This window comes from Diabrotica undecimpunctata, chromosome 6 (genome assembly GCF_040954645.1).
Source record: "Diabrotica undecimpunctata isolate CICGRU chromosome 6, icDiaUnde3, whole genome shotgun sequence".
In the NCBI taxonomy this organism is placed as follows: Eukaryota; Metazoa; Arthropoda; class Insecta; order Coleoptera; family Chrysomelidae; genus Diabrotica; species Diabrotica undecimpunctata.
In genome coordinates, this window is record NC_092808.1 from 154,158,748 (window position 1) to 154,175,339 (window position 16,592).

The 16,592-nt window shown below is 34.5% G+C and overlaps 1 protein-coding gene across 7 annotated transcripts in view; it reads right to left on the minus strand.

The window, feature by feature from the left end:
* Positions 1 to 134: 134 nt before the first annotated feature.
* The window catches only part of LOC140444158 (protein cycle-like), a 69,612-nt gene continuing 53,154 nt past the window's right edge, over positions 135 to 16,592 (minus strand). For 5 of the 7 annotated variants that reach the window (XM_072535847.1, XM_072535848.1, XM_072535845.1 and 2 more), the window contains 10 exons: positions 16,212 to 16,449; positions 13,845 to 13,937; positions 13,656 to 13,773; positions 9,625 to 9,786; positions 9,008 to 9,254; positions 7,890 to 8,147; positions 6,633 to 6,709; positions 6,360 to 6,529; positions 4,770 to 4,893; positions 135 to 429 (listed from right to left, as the gene is read on the minus strand). In XM_072535847.1, coding sequence (XP_072391948.1) covers positions 233 to 429; positions 4,770 to 4,893; positions 6,360 to 6,529; positions 6,633 to 6,709; positions 7,890 to 8,147; positions 9,008 to 9,254; positions 9,625 to 9,786; positions 13,656 to 13,773; positions 13,845 to 13,937; positions 16,212 to 16,449 — 1,684 coding nt within the window. In that variant the 3' untranslated portion in view covers positions 135 to 232. Of the gene's footprint in view, positions 430 to 4,769; positions 4,894 to 6,359; positions 6,530 to 6,632; positions 6,710 to 7,885; positions 8,148 to 9,007; positions 9,255 to 9,624; positions 9,787 to 13,655; positions 13,774 to 13,844; positions 13,938 to 16,211; positions 16,450 to 16,592 lie in introns of those variants that run through there. The other 2 variants (XM_072535846.1, XM_072535852.1) reach the window with 2 other exon arrangements.

The window sequence follows — 16,592 nt, forward strand, 5'->3', positions numbered from 1 at the left end:
GAAAATGACAAATAGCTGAAACGTGTAAGCAATAATTAACTGTTTTATAACAGACCGACAAACCCAGGAAATAATACACAATATCTCGATTAACCACACAATTGTATAAGTAAAAGACAGGAGTTGCTGTAAAAGACAGGAGTTGCTTTATTTGAAAATAAAAACATTTGTACTTTTATTTATAAACTTAAAATTGAATATAAATACAATTCCACTAATGAAATTAATTTGGTCAAGGTAACGGCCACGGTAAACCAGAAAAGTCCACAGGTCCTCCTAAACCGGCATCGGCCTCCAATAGACTCATAATAACAGCCATGGCCGCTTCGTCGTTTCCATCCACGGAAGAAGTAGGGTTAGCTCGTTCTGTTCTCGTCGTATCGTCCTCTATCATTTCCATCATTCCTTCATCCGTAGTTCCACCTAGAACTAATGGAGTGCAAGATTACTTTTAAATTGGAAAGTAACATAAGGAAGAAAAAAAAACTAATATAAGGATTATAGATTAATTTCACTAACCAATACAATATATAAAATAGTGGCTTGAATCTGCTAAAATGATTACAACCCTATGCCGAAGAAATATGTGGTGACTACCAAACTATCTCAGTGCTAATTTCCATTCACAACGCACTAGATCGGGGAGATTTTGTAGGGGCACTTTTCTTTGATTTCTCAAAAGCATTTGATACCATAAACGTAAGAGTTGCTATAGAGAAGTTAAAAACTCTTGGTTTTAGAGGTCAGTTCTCATTATGGCTGTCATCTTATTTACATTCTAGGAAGATCCTCGTTAAACTTAATGACTCACGATCAGATTATGATGGTATTGATATTGGGGTTCATCATGGTTCAATATTGGGGCCATTAATATGCCTAAGCTATGTGAATGATATGCCCAGGTATGTCAGTTCAAATAACATATTTATGTATGCAGATGACACAACTATTGCTACATCTGCTTTAAGTGCCGAGAAATTAACTGTGCAACTGAATGTTATATCAGAAGATTTTACAGAGAGATGTAAAAAAATGCTTTGATTGTTAATGATAAAAAACCACAAGCATGCAATTCTACCATAGATCAAAATCAAGTTACCAGTTTTCTATAAAAGTAAATGATAGCCTGGTTCATTCTATAACTTCCATAGATTTGTATCTGGATAGTAACATGAGCTGAGAATCTCAAATTAATCATGTTTTCAAAACAATAAATAGTAGTTATTAAGCAATATTGCTTTTATAGTAAATAAAGTTTTCTTAAAATGGAAGTTATTGAATATTTATTATGCAATTGTTTATTCTCATTTGGCCTTTAATATAAACCTTTGGGGTAGTACTGTGAATGCTGCAAGAGTGTTAAAGAAGGACATGGCAGAACTATAGCTACATCTGGTTCAACTACAGTCTACAATTTGCCGAGGAATTAACTGTTCAACTGAATATTATATCAGAAGATTTTATAGAGTGGTGTAAAAAAATACTTTGATTGTTAATGCTAAAAAAACCATAAGCATGCAATTCTACCATAGATCAAAATCAAGTTACCAGTTTTCTATAAAAGTAAATGATAGCCTGGTTCATTCTATAACTTCCATAGATTTGTATCTGGATAGTAACATGAGCTGAGAATCTCAAATTAATCATGTTTTCAAAACAATAAATAGTAGTTATTAAGCAATATTGCTTTTATAGTAAATAAAGTTTTCTTAAAATGGAAGTTATTGAATATTTATTATGCAATTGTTTATTCTCATTTGGCCTTTAATATAAACCTTTGGGGTAGTACTGTGAATGCTGCAAGAGTGTTAAAGAAGGACATGGCAGAACTATAGCTACATCTGGTTCAACTACAGTCTACAATTTGCCGAGGAATTAACTGTTCAACTGAATATTATATCAGAAGATTTTATAGAGTGGTGTAAAAAAATACTTTGATTGTTAATGCTAAAAAAACCATAAGCATGCAATTCTACCATAGATCAAAATCAAGTTACCAGTTTTCTATAAAAGTAAATGATAGCCTGGTTCATTCTATAACTTCCATAGATTTGTATCTGGATAGTAACATGAGCTGAGAATCTCAAATTAATCATGTTTTCAAAACAATAAATAGTAGTTATTAAGCAATATTGCTTTTATAGTAAATAAAGTTTTCTTAAAATGGAACAGTTATTGAATATTTATTATGCAATTGTTTATTCTCATTTGGCCTTTAATATAAACCTTTGGGGTAGTACTGTGAATGCTGCAAGAGTGTTAAAGAAGGACATGGCAGAACTATAGCTACATCTGGTTCAACTACAGTCTACAATCTGCCGAGGAATTAACTGTTCAACTGAATATTATATCAGAAGATTTTATAGAGTGGTGTAAAAAAATACTTTGATTGTTAATGCTAAAAAAACCACAAGCATGCAATTCTACCATAGATCAAAATCAAGTTACCAGTTTTCTATAAAAGTAAATGATAGCCTGGTTCATTCTATAACTTCCATAGATTTGTATCTGGATAGTAACATGAGCTGAGAATCTCAAATTAATCATGTTTTCAAAACAATAAATAGTAGTTATTAAGCAATATTGCTTTTATAGTAAATAAAGTTTTCTTAAAATTGAACAGTTATTGAATATTTATTATGCAATTGTTTATTCTCATTTGGCCTTTAATATAAACCTTTGGGGTAGTACTGTGAATGCCGCAAGAGTGTTAAAGAAGGACATGGCAGAACTATAGCTACATCTGGTTCAACTACAGTCTACAATCTGCCGAGGAATTAACTGTTCAACTGAATATTATATCAGAAGATTTTATAGAGTGGTGTAAAAAAATACTTTGATTGTTAATGCTAAAAAAACCACAAGCATGCAATTCTACTATAAATCAAAATCAAGTGACCAGTTTTCTATAAAAGTAAATGATAGCCTGGTTAATTCTACAACTTCCACATATTTGTATCTGGATAGTAACATGAGCTGGGAATCTCAAATTAATCATGTTTTCAAAAGAATAAATACTAGATAGTTATTACGCAATATTGCAATTAAAAAGTTTTCTTAAAATGGAACATTTATTGAATATTTATTATGCAATTGTTTATTCTCATTTGGGCTTTCATATAAACCTTTGGGGTAGTACTGTGAATGCTGCAAGAGTGTTTGTCTCTCAGAAAAGGATAATTCCGTTAATTTTTAATTTACCATGCAGGCATTCATGTATACTATACTGTATCCAATAGAACTACTACTTTTCAGTTAAACTCTGATTATCATCAGTACTCAACTAGGCAAAATGACTTCATCAGAGTACGAAAACATAATACAGCGCGATTTGAAAAATCCCAGTATTATTTGGGTATGCGTCTTTTCAATCATCTTCCCAACAGTATTAAATCTGAAACAAATTTAAATAAATTTCGAGGTAAATTAAAATCTTTTCAGTCACGTAAAGAAGCAAAAAATTGACTTTAATGAAAAAAAAAAAAAAAAAAATTACTAAATTACAGGTGGCTTAGAAACACGTGGAAATGGAGTCAGAAAGGATTTGGAGAAAATAAGTGTGAGATTTAGAAAAAATAATAAAGATTCAGGACGAGTTGTAACACTATTGATAATGATGATGATGAAGCAATAAACAAAAAATATTGGTGGTCATGGAGAAATCTAGAGATCTTAAAAATGCAAGTTTTTGACTCTATGTATCTATATCTATCTATATTTCCTTTTGAAAGCACTAATGACCCAACCCAACTGTTATGATATGATATTGTTAGGCAACTCGGACTACTAACGTGGGCATCGTTGGTTGCCTAAGGTGTAGATATAATGAATATCGTCATACTATGGTATTATCAAAGAATATAGACGCATATGCGTCTATATTCTTTGGTATTATCAACGAATATGGACGCATATTCTTTGGTATTATTAACACATATGTATTTAATGTATCTTACAATAAAAGATAATAAAAAGCCTGTTATAGAGTTTAATAATATTCGAAATATTAAGAAACTAACAGCAATGGAATGTTTCTGCCTTGGTGACGTGGTACACTGAGGAGGAATTTGAGTAGGAATCATCGCGGGAGCTGAATTAATAGACGAAGTGGACGATGTACTTTTATGATTAAGGAGAGGTCCCATGTTGAAGGCAACCAGGGTTATAAAAACTGGAATATCTAAGGTGTCACTCACTAAATCGATAAAATTCTCAAATCAAAGAGAATCAAGACAATATTTACCCCTCAACAAAAACTATCTCTTGTCCGATCTGTCAAAGATAATATTCCAAATGACCAATATGGAGTTTATAAAGTTTCTTATGCAGATTCTCACAACATTTCACGTAAGTCAAAACAATCGAAGCCTACAAAATAGGATCATTGAACATTCCATTCCCGTTCGCAACTCCGATTCAGTTTTAGCCCTACGTGAACTACATCTCATACATGTCACACAAACACTGTAGCCCCATCCTTTTCTATAAACTAAAAATTATTGGATAAGCCATAGAGATCAAAAAACGCTCGAATTGTCTCAATAAAAGTTAACGGCACCGACCAACTTTCATCCAAACGCCCTATCAGTAAACCACGTCACTACCTACAGTATAAGTAGAGCGTCCCCCGTCCTAAGCAGTAGCAGTACAGTAAATAGTACACAAGTGAAGTAATCTGGGATTCAGGAGATTGTCACAAGACCAGTCGACCTATCGTTAAAATTAAGTTGATACTTTTATTTCGTTGTATAAGATTACTATTAACTTACTTGGATCTGTAGCTACACTAGACAGAGGAACATTTCTTATGTCGTAGAATTTTGGATCTGAATATTCGGATAGTAAAGTATGCTTTTGTTCTTCTGTACTTTGAATACTTGGTGATACACGAGCCTGAAAAGAAAATATTAATCGATTAGTAATTAAAAAAAATATCTTTAAGGTGCAATTCATTCTTCTGCCACTAAAAATATCAGAGTGATAAAAATGAAACAAAAAAATTATATAAGAGAAAAAAGATGTTTAAGTTCAACCATATTCTTGTCCACCAGGTGGAAATTGATGGCACTCGTAAAGCATTTTTGATTTGAAGCTTTTACTACTTTAGTGCTTTAATGTGGCTTGGCTGTCCTATTTGACGCATTTCTTTTGTTTTCATCGGTTTTGTTTAGCATATATTCGACTGCCATGTACTTCTTGGTTAGAAAATTGTGATTTCAGCATCGAGGAATCTTGACCCTTCCACTCCGGACCCCATTTTTGGTCCACCATCGGTATACCATTTTTGGGAGTTTGACTCTTCCGGTAATTCTCACGGTATTCCTCTACTTGAGAAACGGACATTATATTTATGGTCTAAGACCAATTTGGTCGGTGTCTAGTCACTTACAACGCTATATCCAACAAAGCGATCACTCTGAGATCTTCCAGATAAACTTTGAGGTTACTTTCTTTGAAATGGCACTCCTTATGTAGTGTAAGTGTCTGTTTTATGCTCTTTAATTACCACCGGAAGAAAGTCCAAACCAAGGATGATCTCCATGGAGGCTTGGGAGTTGTTCTCCTGGCACCTATGAGACTCAAACATGCTATCCTTTGCATCTTGACTAAATTCGCTTTCCCTGTACTTTGATCTACTTTACTCCACCAGAAAACAGATCCACAGAGGATGCCAGATGGTTATAGATACAGATGTTCGCTTTGTTTCCTTCTATTTCACCTAAAGCATACGTAAAATTTTGCATTGGAACAGAAGACACTTTGGAAAAATTAGACAGGCTTGGGTGAGGTTATGTTATTTCGATGAGCAGCTAGCAGCTCCAAATGTCCACGCTGCTATGATTAATTGAATTATATGTCACAATTTTACAAGTAAATAAATAGTTATGTTTCGTTAGTCTGTGCTTCATTAAATACAAAACACAATAATAAATATGCAGAAGAACAGACGGGAGATCAGATAAGCCTTCGATCAAGAACTACATCTATTTGTAGACTTAAAGAAAGCCTATGATAGTGTCTCCCTGGCTAAAATATGGACAGAGATGAAAGAATTAAACGTACATATAAAACTAATAAAAGCTTTTAAAACAATCCACCACAACGCAACAATAAAAATTAAACAAGAAATTAAGGTTAGCAAAGGATCCAGAGCAACAAAAAGGTCTTAAACAAGGTTGCAGCTTATTACTCACATTGTTTAAAATACTTTTAGAACAAAAATATGAAGAGGACTTTCATGTCGGAAAAGGCTCTCGAATGAACAAGAAAATAAACAGAGCAAACATGTCGACGAAATATACCATAACACCATTTTCTATCTGGTTGGAGTAACTTATACTACAGTATTCTGTACTTACATCTCCAGGTAATATCGGAAGAGAAAACGAAGATTCCGGATCTGGACTACTACTAGACGAAGAATCTCCTCCACGTCGCTGTGAATCCATTACTTGGTCAGCTATTTGTCTACCAATTTTACTAACTTCTATGTGGTTACTTATTAATAGGTGCATATCTTTCCCATTAGCTAAAATAGGTTTTTAAAGTATATCATCGAAGATTTAAGAGATTATACAATTGAGGTACTGAGATGAAAAGAATATAAAATAAGTGTAATAAAAAAATCTTACGTTGTGAAAGAAAATTGATATTTTCCCTTATCCTGTCTGATTGGCTGGCGCTGCTTTCAACTGTCCTAAAATCAGTCCTAAAAGAAAACAAAAATGTAATTTTCAAAATGTAATACTAAAATATTGTTCTGAAGCTATTTACTTATTTTCTTGTAGGATCTTAATACAATCTAATATTTTGTGGTCAATTTCCAATAATAATAGTAAATAGTATTGCTAAAAGATTAAAGCGCTCGATAACCCATTCTCCACCTCTTAGATTGGAAGATGGTAGTTAGAGCAGAAGTAATATACAGAAAGAATTGTTGCTTTTCATAATCAAAACTGCTGCCACAGTTATATGCTTAAGCTATATACTGTGGTGCTGCTTTGGCTCCAGTCTAGAGTGAGGCGGTAAAAATATTGTCTTACCGGAGGCTATTAATACAGACAGACAGAAAAAGTTGGTTGGGCATGGTAAGCGCCTACAGGACTGTCTCTGGGGCGACACTGTGGGTTACCACTGGCTGTGTGCCTACCTACGTTTTGGCGAGTGAGGGCACCCGTTTTGTTTTGGCGAATTCAAAACAACGAATCTCGGTTCAAATATAAATGACAATTGGGATAGGGGCAAAGAGATAAAAATCCGCATTAAAAAGGTCAGAGCAAGGTTCTTCTGAATGAAAAAAGTATTATGTGAACAAACTATTAATATTAACCTGAAAATAAGACTCGTCAAATGTTATATCTTCTTGAAATTATTGTAGGGAGTTGAAAGATGGACGATCACTAAATCTCTATTACAATAACTTCAAGCCTGCGGAATGTGGTTGTATCGAAAGCTGCTACGTATAAGCTGGGTTGACAGAATGAGAATAAATAGGTATGACAGCGTTTAAAAAAGCAATCCGAAGTAGTATCATACAAGTACAAAAATTGGAGTATTTTATGAAGTATGGAGAAATCCAGAATGATGTGGAGTCCTCCATCTTAATATTTAGGACAAAATATGTGGAAACTTGGTCCCGGTCAAAAAAGATGGTTACACATCATGGCTTCGTATCCTACTTGAGTGGTTTAATCAGTCTTCATTGTCACTCTTATGATATTCAATATGATAACCAATGTTCAGTAATGGACATGATATGGAGAGAAAAATCACAAACCCTAATTATAATATCTTTCTGATTTTCACAATATGAATAACATCCAGATCTTTTTCATACCTTGGATAACCGTGTTGTTTATACAAAAAGTCAAAATAAACCAAATACTTACAAAATTAAATTGTTTTTAGAAATAAAGTTCTCAATTTCTTTGGTCCACGGATTTTTGAACGACTTCCATTCGCTTTGGATCTTGATGAAACTGCCGCTTTTTGTTCTGAATCTGTAGACTTCTGTAGTGACTGCGTTTGTACTCTGTAACGCTACTTTATGATACTCTGCCAAAGACTGGATATCTTCGTGGTGAAAGTATTCGTACATGGAGGTACCTAACAGTTCTTGGGGAAGAAAGCCTAAAACTAATGTTGATCTGAAAGAATAATGTAGTTGTAGTTATTGGTCATACTAAAATGATACTCGTATACAGAATTAAACAATTTTCTACATTGGACGTTGTCGCTTTGGATAGCTCACTTATAAGGTAGACTCAAAATATTGATTCAAATATTTAGTCTACTAAAAATTAAAATAGTGGTATTTTCTTTCTATTTATTTCCTCTTTTTATATGGGTAACTGGATAGTACTGCATTTTGCTGATTATTTTGCGACGCAATTGGTTTCATTTAACGTAATTAGAGCCACTTCTTTTTACCATCTGTTTCTTTTAGGACGACACTTGAATCTTTCCATTTAACTCATTAAACAGAGAAAGCTGTCGGCGCAATTGCTGCCCCGTTTGCTCAATCCGGACAAGCAGCGTAACCGTGAGACCACTTCAGAGCAGTGTTTGGCTATTTAAGAGAATTCGGAGTTTCTACGTCGTTTCGTAATCGTCGACGAAACATGGTTCCACTGGTACATACCAGAGACCAAGAAATAGTCGAAACAGTGGACGGCACCCAGCGAATTTGTTCCGAAGAAGGCGAAGACTGTTCTATCGACTAGAAAGGTGATTTTCTGCGATTCACAAGAGGTACCTACTCTACATCGACTACCTGAAGAAGGGCAAAACAGTCACAGCACTCCACTACGCCGAATTATTGGTCCGATTCGACGTCGAATTGCGAAATTGGTCAAACTGCTGGTCCATCCACCGTATTTTCCAGATTTGGCCCCGTGCGACTTCTTTCTGTTTCCAAATTTGAAGTATTCCAAAATAGTAGATTGAGATTTTGTTGTAGAATGTTGTTAACCGCTTTTGTATAATAAAATACCTCAAAAATCCTTACCTTTGGTCAATAAATAAAAATTTTCCATCCAAAGCATGCCTCGAAATAAACTGTATCTGCTTTACATTGGGCCTGCCTTGACAGTTGGCAGCAATTGTGGAAATATGTGGAAGAATTCGTCCTATGGCCACCAGACACGACAAATTACACGATTCTCCGTCACCATCCTCTTGTTCCTCCAGACCTATCTTCGCTGGAGCCCAAGACTTCAAATAGCCGGTGCATTGGATGACATTGTACTTTTTGTCTAAAAATAAATAAATTATTAAACAATGGCGCTTAAAGTTGTCAGGTAGTTTTTTTCGTCTTCAAGTGTTAACTAAATCGAATTTGTCAAATTCGTTTTGTAAATCTCTATTTTCTTGCATTTTTCTGAATAGTACGCTTATTTTGCATCTCTTATTTTTCTTTTCATTATACTTTACAACTGTTGGTATATATAAGATCTTGTTATTAAATTCTCTTCTTTTATAAATTCACCTGTCATTTGGTCTGTTTCCTTGTGTCTTGTTGTTGAAGCATTTTTTTCTTGGATCCATAACCGATGTTTTAAAAATCTTCGACCGATTATTTCTTCAGAAACGCTAAAAATATTAAAAGTTTCTGTCTATACAAACCTGAATTATATTTTTTCCTCCTGTGGTACCCAGTCGTTGTGTCCGCCTCCTCTTTTACTTGCGAAGATGAATTACATTTCATTCTACAGAAAAAAGATCTCCTAGCACCTGGACATAAGCGAGAAGCACCTTGCGGAACATCTGTTTTTACAGGCAACATTGCTGTGAAAAAGTGAATAATGAAAATTTAACTATACAATTAAAAATAAGTGATGTATTCGACCGTTACTTGATCGAAATTCATTTTATATTAACAAGATATCAACAAAAATAGCCAAACACATAAAAAAGAAAGAAATAATACCAGCTTTTAGAACAAACAACAACTTAATCAAATATATTACAAACAAGAGCCAAAATAAAAAAACACTTACACAAAGGTGTATATAAACTTAAATGGGGTGACTGCCCAAAAACTTACATCGGTCAAACTGATAGAACTTTTAACAAACGTACAGCAGATCATACAAGGGCTTTCAATAATAGAAAAATATATTCTAGATACGCACTTCACGTTCTAGATCGTAATCATTCTTTTAATGACGAATTTCAAATTCGTCACAGCCAAAATAAAGGCATTACGCTATCTTTGTTAGAATCTATGGAAATAAACAAATTAAAAAACACAGATATAATTCTGAATGACCAACTTGAGACAAACAGTTCTCCGCTCCTCAACCTATTCAAAATATATCACTTGAGAAAATCTTGAGAGAAAAGAAAAGAAATTTTCTAAATGGTAAGACATGAGGAATTCTAATGTTTAATTTATTTAGTAAATAGGTTAATAAATTTACTGCTAACTCGTTAGGGTGTTTTTCCAGACATTTAAAATATTTATCACTGCTTTTAACGATCATTAACTTCACTGTTTCGATCTTCAAGTCCCTGTAAATATCTGCATTTGGAATGAACGACACTGCATCAGTGATGGCACTCTAGCGCTCTAGCATTGCTATGTTGTTATCTGCTGCAGTGCCCACAGTTCATTCCCGTATGTCTAGATGCGCCGGATGAATGCTATATACACTAATATTTTGTTATATAATGATAAGGTGGCTTTACGACCGAGTAAGCAGTAGCGTTTTTTAATACTATTCCTAATTGCTTTCTCTTCATCCAGATGTGTGTCCTCCATCTTAGTCTCTTGTCAAGGTGTAATCTCATGTCTCTAGAATAATGAATGATTACTTTGATGAGGTCCAATTTGAACGATTTTATTGGCCATCATAGAGCTCGGATTTAAATCCGATCGAGCATTCGTGGGATAACTTAAAACGTTGCATTTACAAAAGAAATCCTGTTTGTATGACACTAAAAGAGCTAAAGATTATATCACAGCGGAATGATGACATATAACAGAATGTTCCAGATGTACCGACTGATGTACGAAGAAGCTATTGTTCATAATAGGCGAATAGAGATGAACTACTCCAGATAGTTCTAGAAATAAGTATTTCTGTATTTAAGGAGCCCTGTTATGACCAATGCACATGCCCCAACTGATGACAAACCAGAGGAAATTAAAAAACAGTTCTTCGAAGACAAGAGCAAACCTACAGAAGATGTCCCAGAAATGACATTAAGATTGTATTCTTCTTCAAGTGCCATCTCCGCGGCGGAGGTCGGTAATCATCATAGCTATTCGGACTTTTGAGACGAAGGAAGATTGTATTAGGTGACATGAATGCAAGAATAGGACGAGAGCGAGTTTTTAAGCCCACGATAGGAAAGCATAGACTACACAACACCAGTAGCGATAATGAATTACGACTGATAAACTTAGCAGCGGCACTAAATATGACAGTCGCTGTCACCTATTTTAAACACAAGAACTCACACAAGGTAACCTGGACCTCTCCTGATGGAAGAAAAACGAGTCAGATCAAATCTTAATAGATTCAAGGCATGGAACAGACGTAATAAACTGCAGAAGCTATAGAGGCGCAAACATAGACTCAGATCATTGCCTAGTGATCTCAACAATGAGGGCTAGAATTTCAAACACCAGCAAAGAAAATAAAATGGATAAATAAAAATGGAAGGTGCAAAAGCTGACAGATGCGACAAATTTACATAAATTAGAACAGCTCCTTTTATTTAAACACTTTATACAATATATTCAAGATTGAATTCAGAACATTTCACGATGGATACAAGCAGTAGTCAACGGTCGAGGTCGGAGTACTCGCTATCTATTGTTCTTTTAAACAAAACAATAAAATAACGTATGGTCCTAAAGTTTTGGGAAAAATTTCACCTGGTCTGATTGAGAAGGAAAATGCATTTAACAAAGAAGGCCATGGAATTGAAATGTCATCATTTATTGACATTTAATAAACAAAGTAGAATATTTTGGTTTGTGCTCTGCAAAATGTCTTATAAAATTGATATTCGTCGAGGTGTTTATAATATGGTTGGGCGAATGTCTAAACGAGATATTGTTAATATTTATCGAGATATAAACATTAGCAAATCGACAATTTATCGCTCAATCAGATAATGTGAAGAAGGGATACCATGTGTTAACTTGCGTAAAAGTGGCCGACCGCGCATTTTGAACAATATAAGAGAGGCAAGACTGATTGAAGCAGCTAAGAACAAAATTGGGGTCTCACAGCGAAAACTGGCCAGAAGATTTCATGTTGGAAAGACTACAGTATACAGGAACCTATCGAGTAACAATATTATCTACCGGAAAAGAAGGAAAGCTCCAAAATACACAGAGGATCAATTAGAGAGAATTCCGAGATGTTGCCGCGCGTTAAGGCGAGTGCATTTCGTCAACAAGTTGATCGTGATGGACGATGAAAAATATTTTACTTTGTCCAACTCTGAGATGAAGGGTAACGATGGGTTTTACACGAACGATTACGAAAATGTACCTGATGAAATAAAATTCAAAAGTAAGAAAACATTTGAGGACAAAATTTTGGTATGGTGTGCAATTTCTGAGGCTGGCTTTATCTCACAGCCCTACATTGGTGTTGTTCAAGGCGAAGCCTTAAACGCAAATATTTATATTCAAATGTCTCTCTAAATTGCTTCAGTTTGTGAACACACATCATGCAAATGATCAAATAGTCTTTTGGCCAGATCATTTTTCATGTCATTACTCGAGGATCACAAGGGACTGGTACGAAACTAACAACATTACCTTTGTACCGAAAGCAGACAATCCCCCCAACCTACCTCAGGCTCGTCCAATTGAAGAGTTCTGGGCAATATTAAGTCGGAAAGTCTATAATAACGGATGGGAAGCACAAAATTAGGAACAGTTAAGACGCCACATATATACAAAAATTAGAGAAATTGACGCCGAGGTCGTCCAAAGGATGATGCAACGTGTCAGGGGAATTATTAGGCAAATCGAAAATAATAGTCCCTTGTCTGTCATTTGAATTTTGATTTATAATAAGGATAGTTAAGTTAAATTATTGAATAATTTAATAAAAATATAAGATTATTGTGGTCAGAGTTATATGCTTTTGAAGTTTTTCCCAAAACTTTAGGACCATACGTTACGACGTCGTCGAGATAGAGGCTTAATTTCAAGCTATTTTTTGTTCACATTCCAAAAATTTGAATTGTTAATTTTTTAAAATTATTTAGGTACCTACTTAAAATAATTTCAAAATATTCCATATTTTTTTTCCATGAGTGTACTAAAATTTTTTACAGTTGGCCTTGCAAATAATAGAAGCAGAAAACGATCGAGGAACGAAAAATATTGGAAAATTAGTAGAAATAAAAAAAACTTTACCAGAAATACTAGGAATACTGGTGAGGATTACATTTCAAACGATTGTATAAAAATTAACCCAAAGCGTTTCGATAATTTGTACATATAGAAAGAACTGTATTAATTTATTTTTATTCACTAAAAGACAAAATACGTTTGATTTACACAGTCCACAATCAATAAAAATAGCGGAAGATCCAGACTAATAGAAACTGGCAGTATAAGAGTCATTATTTTCTATTATATACCTAAATTTTGTTTTAAAACTTATAATTGGAAAAATACTTACTTTTTGCATCGATCAGCCTTTCTCTTGGGTTAATATCGGACGAAGAAAGTTGCTCCTTAACTTTAGCAACGTCCTTCGGATGTAAAATATCGAACATGCTTTGTCCTAAAAGATCACCCTGTAAAATCATTATAAAAAGTAAAAAATATTGTAAGGTACTATTTTTTAATAGTAGAAAACAGATTGTACCTGCGAATAGTTGAGTACTTTAGAAACAGACTCTGAAACATATAAGATTCTTCCTCTGTCGCATCCCACAACGAACAAAAAACCGTCTGCTGCCTGAAATAAAATAGATAATGTAGTATTAGTATTTCATCAGACTCATTAAAAATACTAGTTGAAATTATTATTATAGTTTCAATATTCCAGATGGACAAAGAGGGTACTGGAATGGTGACCAAGAGATGATGCCTACCGAAACAGAGATCGTCCACCAACACGTTAGGCTGACAAACTATAGCGTTACCATAGGAATTAGATGTAAGAGACACAATATCGAAACAGATGGAAAATTGTGAGGGAGATCTAGCAATGACAGAACAATTAACAACATTAATTAATAAAACTTTCTGGCAAGAGGCATTAATAATACTATATGGCGAAACAGACCTTAACACTGAGATGAAATCAAGAATTTATAAAGCTAGTGTAAGACCAATAATGCCTCAGAAACAAGACCCGACACAGCCACAACGCAAAGGCTACTGGAAACGGCAGAGATGAGAGTACTGAGAAAAATTACAGGAACATACGCTGAGAGATCGAAAGAGAAGTGAAGACATTAGAAGAAAATGTAACGTACAGAGTATAAATGAATGGACACAAAATAGAAAAAAAGAATGGAATAACCACATAAGCAGAATGGAGGAGACCCGTGTCGTCCAAATAGTAAGAGATAAGTCACCAATCGCAGAAGAAGTATCGGGCGACCGCGTAAAAGATGGAGTGACAAACTTCCATAGAGGTATTAATCCGCCAACGAACATGCAGAATTGCTTATAACAAGAAGAAGAAGAAGATCTAGGTCCAGCAGTGCAAAAGCGAAGATTGAATGATAATAATTCCTATTGGACTCTATTTTTATATAATGGTACGATTAAATCAGTATTAGATGCTGATTGGTTTCTTGGCTTCATCCCGGTGCTTTACTACTTTAATTTATCTACAGATCCGCCGATTGTTGGTAGGTTTTTCTCTGCTATCTGATTGATACAATGGTATTTCAGGATTTGCCTTCCTTCTGTCTCCTTCAAGTTTTTCTTAAAATGCTTTGTCCATCTTCTCATCATTTCATTCTGTTCTTTTAAGATGTTTCCTTCCTTATCTCTACTCATCGTTGTTCTCGGTTTCAATTATTTTCTTCCTTTTTCTACTTTTGTTAATTTTCTGGTAGAATTTTTTTGTTTCTGCTATTTTACTTACTACGGATACTTTAGTTCCCATTTATATTTTTCCTTTTCTTTTTTCTGTGGACTTTTTGTATAATAGGAACTATTTTGTATATAGTTAAAAGTGAAATTTTTTTTAATCAGAAGTTGCTTGTACCAACAACAGCTGTTCACTAAAGCCGAATTTTTTATTTTGATTTTTGTACACATTTAAACACAGTGGATATTACCACTATAATTAAGCGAAACCGCCTGCAGTGGGCAGGACATGTAGCCCGGGCCGCTGAATCGAACATGATAAAAAAGATTCTAACAGCGCAACCCGTGGGAATGAGAAGACGGGGTAGACCAAAGCTGAGGTGGATGGGGAGAGGATCGGAGTCGGCAACTGGAAAATGCAAGCAAGGGACAGAACAGAATGGCGTAGAAAGCTTGAGAAGGTCGAGGCCCTCTAAGGGCTGTAGCACCAAGATGATGATGATGATTAAACACAGTGGCTGTGTTTCAGCTTTAAATCTTCTTTACGATTACTTTTTTTTTAGAAATTACATTCACGCCCCCACTGGCACTTTCTACAATCAGTGTTGTTATCGTACGGAATATTTTTAACGATATTGGTCCACGGACGCCACAACATTATTCAAAATAATTAAATTACAACAAAAAATATTCTACACTCTACTAAATGAACTGCTTTCCAACTAAAACACAGTTCACAGGCTGTACAGGCATCCGGTCGGTTGTAAAAAAGAGGAGATCAAACGCCGCTAGGCCACATTTAAAGCGTTCTACAATATATATATATATATATATATATATATATATATATATATATATATATATATTACCGCGACCATACTTGCAAATCCTAATGATAATAAAACCCAAAGTTTCGATACCTGCCGAACCCTCACGACCGAATTATTCTACTTCGACTGTATACTTATTGTGTACCTATACTTGTACCATGACCTATACCCTAACAAGTTTCAGTTTCCATTAGTCTTTATAAATGAATTTGTGGTACCAGCGCGTGTTCATCGTCCACACTGTAAAAAAATGATTAAGATCATGGCATCCACAAGCAGGCGTCGCAGGTCTTAAAAACTTTTTTAAAATCCTGATACGTGTAAAGAACACTCTAAAATAAATGTTTTAGACTTACCTGCAGGATAACATGTTTAAGTTCCTGGTCCGAGAGCAACGATGGTTTGTAATGTCCCTCCGTGTACGAGGGAAGAGCACCCCTAATAGATTTTAAATGTTGAACGGCCATTCTTAAAACGGTAAGCTTGTCCAATTTCCTTGACATCGCATGGCACATCGGAACCATCGAAGACAGCTCTGTAATGTAAGTGTTCATTTTGTCTCTTCGACGTTTCTCCACTTCACTGTGGTTCTGTCTAAAATTAATGGTTACTACTTATAAAACAAGTAAAAAAAGATTATTATTTGATAATCAAGAAATAAAAGATATTAAAGATAAAAGATACACTATTAAAACCTGTTTTAGACGTTGAACATTATACTTCCATTAGAACTTGTT